This window comes from Protomyctophum parallelum (genome assembly GCF_964188405.1).
Source record: "Protomyctophum parallelum genome assembly, chromosome: 14".
Taxonomy (NCBI): Eukaryota; Metazoa; Chordata; class Actinopteri; order Myctophiformes; family Myctophidae; genus Protomyctophum; species Protomyctophum parallelum.
In genome coordinates, this window is record NC_139709.1 from 21,119,815 (window position 1) to 21,131,785 (window position 11,971).

The 11,971-nt window shown below is 43.2% G+C and overlaps 1 protein-coding gene across 1 annotated transcript; it reads left to right on the forward strand.

The window, feature by feature from the left end:
- Window positions 1-5,159: 5,159 nt before the first annotated feature.
- On the forward strand, window positions 5,160-10,271 carry c8a (complement component 8, alpha polypeptide; the record flags this gene model as incomplete). Its single annotated transcript, XM_083782660.1, has 9 exons — window positions 5,160-5,250; window positions 5,722-5,869; window positions 6,508-6,697; window positions 6,793-6,975; window positions 7,372-7,602; window positions 7,922-7,982; window positions 9,243-9,400; window positions 9,760-9,988; window positions 10,120-10,271. Exons 1-9 carry the CDS (start codon window positions 5,205-5,207, stop codon window positions 10,269-10,271), a joined length of 1,398 nt encoding a protein of 465 aa, XP_083638786.1. The 5' UTR covers window positions 5,160-5,204.
- Between the last annotated feature and the right edge of the window lie 1,700 nt (window positions 10,272-11,971).

Below are 11,971 nucleotides of genomic sequence, written 5' to 3' on the forward strand. Positions count from 1 at the left end.
CAGTTGAAAACACTGATGCCAGTACATACCACAATAGAAACAAGCCCTTAGGGCAGGGGTCCCCAAACTACGGCCCACCATGTCATTTTATGTGGCCCGCCTGCCTCAAGCAAAAAAAAAAAAAAGGGGGGGGTTTGGTTTTTTTTTTAATAGCCACAATATAGGATTTTATTTTATTTTTTCATTAGCACTGGATGAGAGCAAATAATTAGATTAATAAATTAAGTTTAATTTGTATTATTGCTCTTGTATTGCTATTGGAGACACTCGGGAGGCACTGGGGGGACACTGGGCAGGCACTGGGGAGGCACTCAGGGGGACACTGGGGAGGCACTGAGGGGACACTGGGGAGGCACTGGGGAGGCACTGGGGAGACACTCAGGGGGACACTGGGAGGCACTGGGGAGACACTGGGTAGGCACTGGGGAGGCACTGGGGAGACACTCAGGGGGACACTGGGGAGGCACTGGGGAGGCACTGGGGAGGCACTCGGGGGGGACACTGGGGAGACACTGGGGAGGCACTGGGGAGACACTGGGGAGACACTCAGGGAGGCACTGGGGAGGCACTCAGGGAGGCACTGGGGAGGCACTCAGGGAGACACTGGGGAGGCACTGGGGAGGCACTGGGGAGGCACTGGGGAGGCACTGGGGAGGCACTGGGGAGGCACTCAGGGGGACACTGGGAGGCACTGGGGAGACACTGGGAGGCACTGGGGAGACACTCAGGGGGACACTGGGGAGGCACTCAGGGGAACACTGGGAGGCACTGGGGAGACACTGGGGAGACACTAAGGGGGACACTGGGAGGCACTGGGGAGACACTGGGGAGGCACTCAGGGAGGCACTGGGGAGGCACTGGGGAGGCACTCAGGGGGACACTGGGAGGCACTGGGGAGACACTGGGGAGGCACTCGGGGGGGACACTGGGGAGACACTGGGGAGGCACTGGGAGACATTGGGGAGGCACTCAGGGGGACACTGGGGAGGCACTTTGCAGACACTGGGCAGACATTGCAGGGCAGACACTGGGGTGGCACTTGGGGAGGCACTGGGGAGGTACTGGACATTTCATATCACACACACCATGATTCACTAGGCCCCTCAAAAAAGAAAAAAACTGCTGCGCCATGCTTGAAATAAATCGCGCCATGCCAACAACATTGTGCAGGAAACCCTGGCACTGCTGCATGTACAGTACATGCACTATGCAGCCCTGTAGTGCTGCATGTACAGTACGTGCACTGGTTATTAATATTTGGTTATGTGTGGCTTTCTGGAAAATAATTTATGTTTACGTTTAGGCACCCCCTGCGATCGTAACACTTTTTCTGTTACAAACTGACCCCGGCCCCCATCAGAGAAGGGAAAAGTTATGTGGCCCTCACAGGAAAAGGTTTGGGGACCCCTGCCTTAGGGCTTTCTGCGTTATCACTTTAGCATCATTGTGTAATCGTACCACTGTTATTTCAAACTGTAAATATAAAGTAGCCTATTCAATCAATCAAAAGTCTTTGCCTTTGCAAAGGCATTAGAGCTATATGGGCCAGAGAGAGCTAGCACCTGACCCTTAACCAAAACATTACAATGCACGTGAATCATATGCTTCAGCTTCATCACTACGGTAAGCAGCAAAGACCAAATGTATAACAATAACAGTGTCTAAACCAAAATAAACCACACGTGACCACAACCCTTCCTAGCCCTACAAGCAGAACCCAAATTTCAGAAAAGCTTTACGGAGGGTTCCGAGAGGGGCTAACCCCTGCCATGCTTAACAGTGCCAAAGATACCCCCCCCCCCCCCCCCCCAATTACATGAATAAATACAATTGATTCAAAACAAACAAAATCCAACCTCATGCCTAAAACAGATAAACAGCGCCTCATCTTAACGAAGATTAGCCTTATTAAACCACACAAACCCATACATAACCTTAACCATGTCAAACACAAACACATTTCATGTGTCACTTTGAGTGACAAATAATTGTTGTACACTTAAATGAATGACATGCATATAAATGAAATATTGTGTGTGTACTGTGTAGGCGTAGCTATGTAGAACACTGCATGGAGTTATGAGCCTATAAATTATGGCAATCTTCAGGAAAACATATTTACCTGTTCCATTGTTGTAGTGCGTTTTTCCGACAGTTTGCCCATTTGGAAATTAATATCAGTCTTACCCTACCCTTTCATAATCACTACGCTGTGGACTACAACTTATTATAGGCCTACTTTCGTTCGTTCTGTTCCCCGAACAACAAACAAACAACTGGAACCTACAGTCGCACCACACACGCACACTGCGTCCCACTGCCTGCAAGCGGTGACACTTGATTGTTTGATTGTTTTCCGCTGGTCCCATTTCGAGGAGCCACCCCAGTTAGAACTTATTTCTTCCACTGCCTTTTTTACAGTCTACATGTTTTACCAAGTGTCAATACTGCAATGTAGAAATTCTTTGTTTACAAGTAAAATAAAATGTAGGCTGCATACTTGAAAAGTACAAAAGTATAGGATATGTCAAAATGTACTTTTAAGTAGTGGCCTATTGCCGCCTATAGGTTACCAAAAGTAGAACGTTTCAAATGAATGTACAAACACTTTTGAAAATAGTGTTGTAGATTGGCTATTTTCAAATGGTAGGGGGGCTGAAAACATTTGTTACAAAGTAACTAAAGTTTTCAAATTGGAGTAAAAGTATATTTGCATTTGATATAGTATTGTAAGAAGAAAATTGGAAATACTCCAGTAAAGTAAAAGTAGTACCTACAAATTGTACAGTATATTCCTACTACTACTGTACAATTACGTCTACTTGGGTACATATTTAGTTACTTTTACTATGTCCAAGCAGGACCCCAAATTAAGGCTGTGTAGCATAAAATTGGCTTTTTTAGTTCCATGAATGTACTGCAGAGGTCACCTTTGGATCAGATATCCACCCTATTGGTGAATGTGATGTCCCCAACTTTTTAACTGGTGGTGTGGTTCTGGTGGTCTTAAATTATATAGGCTAATAATAGTTGACCCAAGATCTATACGAAATATCATTGGCAAACTTATCTACAAGTGTTTTTGCCAGATGTTCCCTCCAGAATAGGGGATGCTAGGGTTCAAGTGCTTTTACTAAAAACTCAAAAAGCCTACTATGTGTGTTTATTTTTTTAGGTACAGCACTGTTAACTGCATTATTCTGTAAAGCACTCACAAAGAGTGTGTGTGTGTGTGTGTGTGTGTGTGTGTGTGTGTGTGTGTGTGTGTGTGTGTGTGTGTGTGTGTGTGTGTGTGTGTGTGTGTGTGTGTGGGGGGGTGTGTGTGGGGGTGTGTGTGTGTGTGTGTGTGTGTGTGTGTGTGTGTGTGTGTGTGTGTGTGTGTGTGTGTGTGTGTGTGTGTGTGTGTGTGTGTGTGTGCGTGCGTGCGTGCGTGCGTGTGTGTATAGTGGACAAACAGGGAGTTTGTATCGTGATTGATGGGAAAATGTTGTAAGAGCATGTGTGTTGTTTACCTTTAATCAATCATTCACCATGGATGGACTGATGATATTGGTCTGTAGAAGACCTTTCTGAGGATGTTTCAGATATACCAACAGTTTCAGATATGCGGATGTAAGCAGGGTTATAGCTATACTCATGTTTAATAATATGGGCATCTTGCTGCATGCGCTCTTGGACTGCAGCATACTCCTTCTGTTTCTCAACTCCTATCCAGTCACAGAGGCATCCAGGTGGAACCCATGGGTAACGGCTGAAAACAGGTGCAGTATATTCACTCTATATTATAGATGCTTACCCTTGTGTCTGACTGTGATCCTTATTTTCATAGCTTATATGGCATTATCCAGCCCTTCTGGGCTATGGCGAATAAGCAGGCTACAGTTACACTTATTATCTCTATTAGTCACTGTATGAGACATACAACAAACTTTGCTTAGTGCATCCATACAAATAAACAGTACTATCAACAAAGAAAGAAACACTAATGGAGCAACACCATATCATAAACTGTTTATCGTATAGTCAAGTCATCAAAGTCTGTTGTCAATAAAACAATCTTTCTTGTATGATCAACAAAAGAAAGTCTTGAATATTAAAGGTATTAAAATACAGAATTAAAAAAGTAAGTAAGGGGGGGGGGGGACCTTTATTATCTTCTTTATTGGACACTCCAACACAAATACAACGGGACACTGAGGACAGTTGTAGGTAACCAACCAAACCCAAGACATGTCTCTATTCTGTCTGACCCTTTTACCTGTCCCCCTAAACACTGAAAGGTCTAGGAACTGCAAGGGGGTCCAAAAACAACCGGTATGCTGTCCTGTTAACGTAATATAGTAGTATAGTATCTAGTATTAGTTGTTAAAGTGCTATAAATAATAAGATAGACACAATGTGCCCATATAGTGATGTTATCAATAAAGATGACCCTCATGCATTACGTGTACTGCAGCTATGGTGCAAGGAGTGCCAGGTCTGCAGACAGGCCAATACCCGTCAACTGTAAGCTGAGGAACTGGTCGGGGTGGAGCCCCTGTACCTCCTGTACAGAAACAAAGGTAACAGCATGTCATCATTGTCTCTGTTCCCACATACAGTATATAGTGTTTTGGACATCGGTGTATGAAGAATACTAAATTGGGCATTATGTTTCCACATGAAACCCACATGAATGGCCCCTTATTGGATCCACTAGTTGTAATGGGGGTCCGGAATGAGATGATATATGATGATGTACGATGATAAGATCGCCCCATTATTGTTCTACCATTGTGTTATTGTTTGCCTATATGAGAAAGCATTGGGGGATTATTTGTGGATTTTATGGGATTATACGTTTCTGTCACTGTCTTGGTTGGTTTGGGACTTTTGTGCTGTTAATTATCACCACAATTATAGAAGTGTTCCTATAATGAAAAGCTGTTGTTCTTTATTGAACCCATAGTGTATTTTCTACACTACAGTATAGAGGTCTCTTTCTTTATGCAGCTGAAGCAAAGGCATCATCTACCAACGGATTTACGTGTAGTCCTTGTAGTGTCGCTGTTTTGGTAATCTGAATTGATAGGTTGTTGTTATTTTCGCTCCATGGATCTTAGTACCGTTTCCGGTCTGTGGAGAAGCCTTCTCAGTATGGCGGGTCACGATGCCTTGGACTTCTCTGGGACAAATGGGCATGTCCGGCTGCTACAACACAATGCATGGTGGACGACTACTGCGGAGAGAGCTTCACATGCGCAGTGTCAGGTTGATGTCATCTACTACAACAACCCCTCAGGCAAAACCTTCATGGTTCTTCTGAAGGTCTTGCGTGTGTGTGTGTGTGTGTGTGTGTGTGTGTGTGTGTGTGTGTGTGTGTGTGTGTGTGTGTGTGTGTGTGTGTGTGTGTGTGTGTGTGTGTGAGCGTGAGAGAGAGAGAGAGAGAAAGACAGTGCACACTTATATTAAATTAATATGTTAGCCTGTGTACGTGTGCACTGTGCATGTGTGTGTTAATGTTAATTCTATGTGTGCATGAGTGTACAGTGCAGTAGTGTGTGTGTGTGTGTGTGTGTGTGTGTGTGTGTGTGTGTGTGTGTGTGTGTGTGTGTGTGTCAGAGAGAGAGAGAGAGAGAGAGAGAGGGGAGAGAGAGAGAGAGAGAGAGAGAGAGAGAGAGAGAGAGAGAGAGAGAGTTAGAGGGGGCATTAATGTACAGTATAATTATGTTGTGTCTTCAGGACGATGCATCAGCCAGCTGCTTGAGTGTAATGGAGAGTCAGACTGTCAGTTTGATAATGACGAGACAAACTGTACACACTACAACTACAGAAATGATCTGTGCTCCACTATTCTACCCATCCCCGGGGCAATACACGGCACACAGGGGTATACAGATTGATTCTGCATGCAGTGCTCATATTACATTGTGTTGCGTTGCAGTCGACTTCCTATCAAAAGTACTCATGTAATTGTTTTGTTTTCTAGCCTAGTAGGCTACAGTGCATGGTTCTCAACCTTTTAAGGCTGTGATCCCCCAAACTATTAACTAATCATATTTGAACTGGGGACCAGCCACCCTGAGAAGCCCATGCGTGGAATGTAGGAGTTGAAGAATTACATTTAGTTTGACTCGGTTCCACAGATACAGAATGTGAGAATAGCAGATCTACAAGCTCACAACGCCTCGGGTTGCGAGGCATTGTGAGCTTGTACATTGGATATTTTCACAATGTTTGCCTCTTATATTATTGGACAATTTGCCAATGTTTGAATAGTTTTTTATAGTATCCTATAGTTTGTTAATTACTTTTGATGCAGTAATAATATATTTTTTTACTTCTTTCTTTCTTTCTTTCTTTTATTGTTCATCTGGGGACCCCCAAGAATCATGTGGGTTCCCAAACCTCAGGTTGAGAACCACTGGCCTAGTGCACAAATACAATAAAACTGCTCTTGACATGGCCTGATGAATGTCATCAGGGGCATGACTCAATTACTAATTGTGAACTGATTTAATTTATTAGCTTCAATGTCCTGACGGAAGACTTTGTGGATCAAGTTCTGGACCCAAATTACTTTGGAGAAACGTGTGAATATGTCTACAACGGAGAATGGAGAGATTGGACCTATGACGCCTTCTGTGAAAACCTGAACTACAACGACGCTGAGAAAAACTACCGGAAACCTTACAACTACCACACCTACCAATTTATGGTGCTGTAAAAGCCATATTTGACATGTTTCTTTATGCATCTCACCATGTTGTGCTGTGTTAAACAACCTTTACACCTTTCCCGCATCCCATATAGGCTGAAGCTTCTTCCGAGGGCACAGATGAATACTTTGAAGACATGGTTCAGTTGCTGAATGCACGAAAAAAAGGTGGTTCTTTCAATTTAGGTGTGACAGTCGGGGTCGGCCCGGTTGAAGGTGGAGTACATGGCAGCCAGGAGAACGAATTCATCACCAATGTTACAAGTTATAAATCCAAGGTAAAGTACATGTCTCAAAAGACAATTCTGTCCAATGCCTTTCTTATTCCACATCGTCATGGTTGACTGTTTGAAATTATTTTAGGCCAACATTTTGTTGTACATTTTGTACAGTACTTTTTTCCCATTATACTCCTATGATGACATGTCCAAAATAGGGGTGCCAGGTTGATGATGGTTAAATCTCAATAAATGTTCTACTTGAGTTAAAATAATCCACTCTGGTTGTTTGTCATTTGTCATTTTTTGTCCGCTCTGTTGTCAATAAATAATTTTGGGTTCTTTTAAAACTGTGTGCGGATCTCCTCTCAATCTTTTTTTGGATCCTGCACCCGTTGCAATTTGTGGATGTGCGTGCACCTCTTGACCATTGTTGTTTGTCATTTGGCCCTTTAGGATGTTGGGTTCATTAGGCTCCTTTCCAAAGTGCAAACGACCTGGTTCAAGATGAGAAGTGATAAGCTGATGCTCCACGAGGACATGTACCAGTCTCTCATGGAACTCCCAGTGAGCTATGACTATGGGTTGTACGGCCGCTTCCTTAACACCTACGGAACGCATTACGTCACCGAGGGATCCATGGGAGGAACACTGGAACACATCATTATCACCGACAAACAGAAGATGGCATCTAGTCGTAGGCTGCTTTTTTAAATGATCATCTGCTATTTCCATTTCATTTTATTCTTTTAGGTTTTCACCTGTAATGTAACTGTGCTTGTACTGTAATTAAGTACATACTGTATAAAGTATAGAAAAAATGACATCTACTCAAGTAAAGTAAAATTACGTCAGAATTTGAATACATTATTACTTTCCACGTCTGAACATGTGTATAACTTTTTTTTCATTCCTGTGTACTTTTACAGACATGAGCGGTAGTACCGTGGGCAGATGTCTTGGTGGTTCATTTGGTTTAAACACTCCCCTTGGCCATTCCAAACAGGTGGAAGTTGGTCTCACCGTGAAAGGCGAAGAATGTTGGAAAAGTGGAGGTGGTACCACAGGTGAGTCAGTGCAATACCTGAACAATAAATCAAAAGTGTGTTGGAAAATAAAATCATCAAACCTTTTTCATGTACTGCTACAAATAACATGTTGAGCTTAAAGGATCACTTTTCAACCCATCTTCATATAATTGGTCCTCACTAATGTAAACTATCACAATATTTTTCTACTCTGTCGTTTGTCTGTGTCTCATAGGAGGGCTGTGGGCAGTTCAGAAACCAGTGACCTGAAACCTGCAGTTTCTATTAGCTTGATTCCCCATCAATGACATCACTGGTGGCCGGGTTTCTGACCTGCCCACAGCGCTCCTATGAGACACAGACCGAGTAGGAAACAAATGGTGCTATTTTATCATGATTGTGAGGACCAATTATATGAAGATAGGTTGAAAAGTGGTGAAGTGGTCCTTTAAGGGAGTAGTTCACAAAAAATGACTTATTTTCTATCAATATAAAAAAAATCACCATGAATTCAAGGAGACGTTTTTTGTTTGTTCCTGAGCCAATAATTTGATGATCGGGGGAGTCAAAGAGTCTCCTACTGAGTCTCCTACTAACCGGTGAGCTTCATGAATTCAAGGCTTCATGGGGTGTGTAATTGATAGAAAATAAGTCAGTTTTTTTTTAGGTGAACTACCTTTAATGGGCTGGCCAGTGTCCACACAAAGCACTATAACTATAAATATACCGTATAAATATATTGTTAGAATAATAGTTCTATCTGAAGTGGCCAACAGTGGGGGAGGCGTACTATCATCCGACAGAGCAGCAATGCTCCGAGGTGCGCTGCGGGTCGGGAGAGGGTTGCGGTTAGGTTTAGGTGTCTGCCCCGGGGGAGGTTAGGGTTAGGGTGAGGGAGGAGGTAGGTTGTCGTTCGGACCAATGCTCCGTCGGATGAAAGTACTGCACTCCAACAGTGGTGAACAATATTATTATAGTTATTGTTTTGTGTGTTAGTGTAACGCCCGGGATTTGAACTGGTCTCCCACATTAAAGTCCAATATCTTAACCACTAGACCAAAGGGATATCCCTATGGACTGGGGGAGAGAATGAGACTTTTGAGGCCATCGGGCTAAGGCTCTGAGCCACTCTGCAACACTAAGCCCAATTTATTTATACCAATTTATTTATACGCAAGAGGGTGTTATGTTTGGCAGGCAACACCGTCGTACTACGGTGTATATATTAGGCAGTGCATGTCTCATGAGTTTAGTGTTGAGATTATGGTAAACATACATTTATGTTGTTGATGTGTTTAGGTAGCAGTTCCTCATCGGGGATTATTGTGGATGAGTTCACGCTAGTGAATGGTGGAACCCTCCAGCGTGGTGTTGCCTTGGTGCCCTATAGGGACCCAATCACCTTCAGGAAATGGGGAAAGACCCTCAAGTACAACCCCACACTCATTGATTACGAGGTAAACCTTTGTCTTACATTTAACACATTTTATATACCAGTTAGCTCGCACTGACGTGACGCTAGCTGTTTGCTCCCGGTTTAGGCTGAGCCGGGACCACGTGACTTCCAGTGTCCCACATGTACTGTAACATACATTTCCTTTTTCTTTATTTCTTCATTTTTTCCCCCTTTTTTTTGAAAAGAAAAGAAAAACGAATGAAAAGGGAAATTAAGACAAATGAGTAATTACATAAATTATGAGTTCCTGGTGTTGTCCAAGTTGAGCGCTCCTGTCCTGCCCAATCTACGTAAAATTCACACCATACCACACCATACAATCTCCCCTTTCTTTCTCTCTCTCTCATGTCCATGAACCAGGTCATGCCCATCTACGAGCTGGTGCGTTTCAGCATGGCTGCGGACCACGTGGGCCAGAGGCTGGCCCACCTGAGGAGAGCCTGGGACCAGTATATGCAGGAGTTCAACACGTGTCGCTGTGGCCCCTGCAGGAACAACGGCCTGCGCGTCCTCGTCAGGGGCACGGCCTGCCAATGCATCTGTAAGGAAGGCTACCGGGGAGATGCCTGCGAGCAGCACACCAGGACAGGTGAGGAGGTCAAATACAAGTATTGGTTAACACACACAAGCGCATAGTGTTTTCAATTCGTCAACTGGAAACTGGAATCACACACAGTAGGGGACAACTAAAAGACTGACTGTAATGTCTCTATACAACAGCTGAGGCATCAGATGGAGAGTGGTCATGCTGGGGCCAGTGGTCGCCCTGTCAGTCAGGGAGGAAGACTCGGACCCGGCTCTGTAACAACCCAGCGCCAGACAGCGGTGGAGCGCCATGCCTGGGCACCCCCTCCCAGGCCCAGGGCTGCTGAAGTGATGTCTCCCAAGTGGTGCCTGGGCACCCCCTCCCAGGCCCAGGGCTGGGAGGGGGTATTTGTGTTGTTGTGGTCTTGTGTTTTACTTAAATAAAAGTACCAATAGTGCAATGTAGAAGTTCTCTGTTACAAGTAAGTCTGTAAAAAATTTGCTTGAGTAATACTGTAGTACAAAAGTATTGGCATCAAAAGTTGAAAGTACTCGTTATGCAGATGTATTAAAATATTTATAGCAGATCTTCAAGCTCACAATGCGTCATATCGCGACGCATTGTGAGCTTGTAGATCGGCTATTTTCAAATGGCCAAAATGTATATACGGTAGGTATATATGTATAAGTTAATGTTTTGTAATAATCTAAATCTACAAACTAAGTAACTAAAGTTTTCAAATAAATGTAGTGGAGTAAAAGTGCAATATTTGGATCCGAGATGTAGTGGAGTAGAAGTAAAGGTATTGGAAATTGTAAATAATCAAGTAAAGTACAAATACCTAAAAATTTGACTTAAGTACAATACTTAAGTAAATGTACTTAGTTACTTTCCACTACTGCCCAAGTCAACATCTGGAGCAAACCGACGACAATATTGTCTTTTAGCTTGTTGTATTGGGATTAACCTCCTTATCCCTATTCTTGACCTACAGTATGAGCTATTTGTGGTGAATTTGTCTCATGAATAAACATGCACTGTAGCATATATACTGTACATGCGTGCGACATGTGCAACTTCATCCTTGAATTATTATTACGGTAATATATTTCTTTGCTGACACAATTTATTCTGGAACTATTGCATGCAAATGGTGACTTGAAAATGAAACACAAACAAGTCAGGAATAAATTCATTGTGTGTGTCCTGCCTCTCACGTCTCACCCACAGAGTTCCGTTATCTGTAGAGAGTGATTCAGGTCAGTGTTCAGCGGACGCCCCCTCATGTGAAGGTTAATGATATTAACCTCCACACAACAACATTTGGATAAAAGGGGAAATCAGGACAGTACACAGCCCAGGGGAAGTAAACTGAAACACACTCATAGGCTAGGTTTAGCCCCACAACTAGTGTACTTTACTCTGGCTGTTTGTGGAAACAGAAATCACATTCTTCTTACTTCCTAAAATTCAAAAGTTGAACAAGAAAAAACATCACAAATCGACCCGTTACTCTCAAGGAAGCAAATTCTTATTTTATTTCAAGGTTGACGAGCCTAATGTGCATATTGTTACCCCATTAAGACAGAGACAGCATCTGTGTAATTTTTTATTTTAACCACTTATTTTATACTTTGGCAGGGCTATTAAAAAATATGAGATATACAAGTTCACAAGCTACGAGCTTGTAGATCTGCTATTTTTGACATTTCTTCTGGGGGTTCTGTGGCCATGATAACGTTTGACAACCACTGATATACAGTAGCAAGACATTCTTCTCAGAAAACTGTTTAGAAGACATGTGTAGAATCAGCCTCATGTCTTTTTATTTTATTTATATATAATTTTTTATCCCATGATTTTTGTAACCCATTTTTCACCCATGTGTCAATTATCTAATGTGATCCTGGGCTCTACACACCCTCCGCCAACCTGGGGAGAGCAACGGACTTGAACTCATGCTTTCTTCATGCATGAGTGTCCAAGTTGCTCCTTTACACCTGACAGGGGGGAGTTTCCCTGGTTGTACGTAGAGTGTGGAAGGAA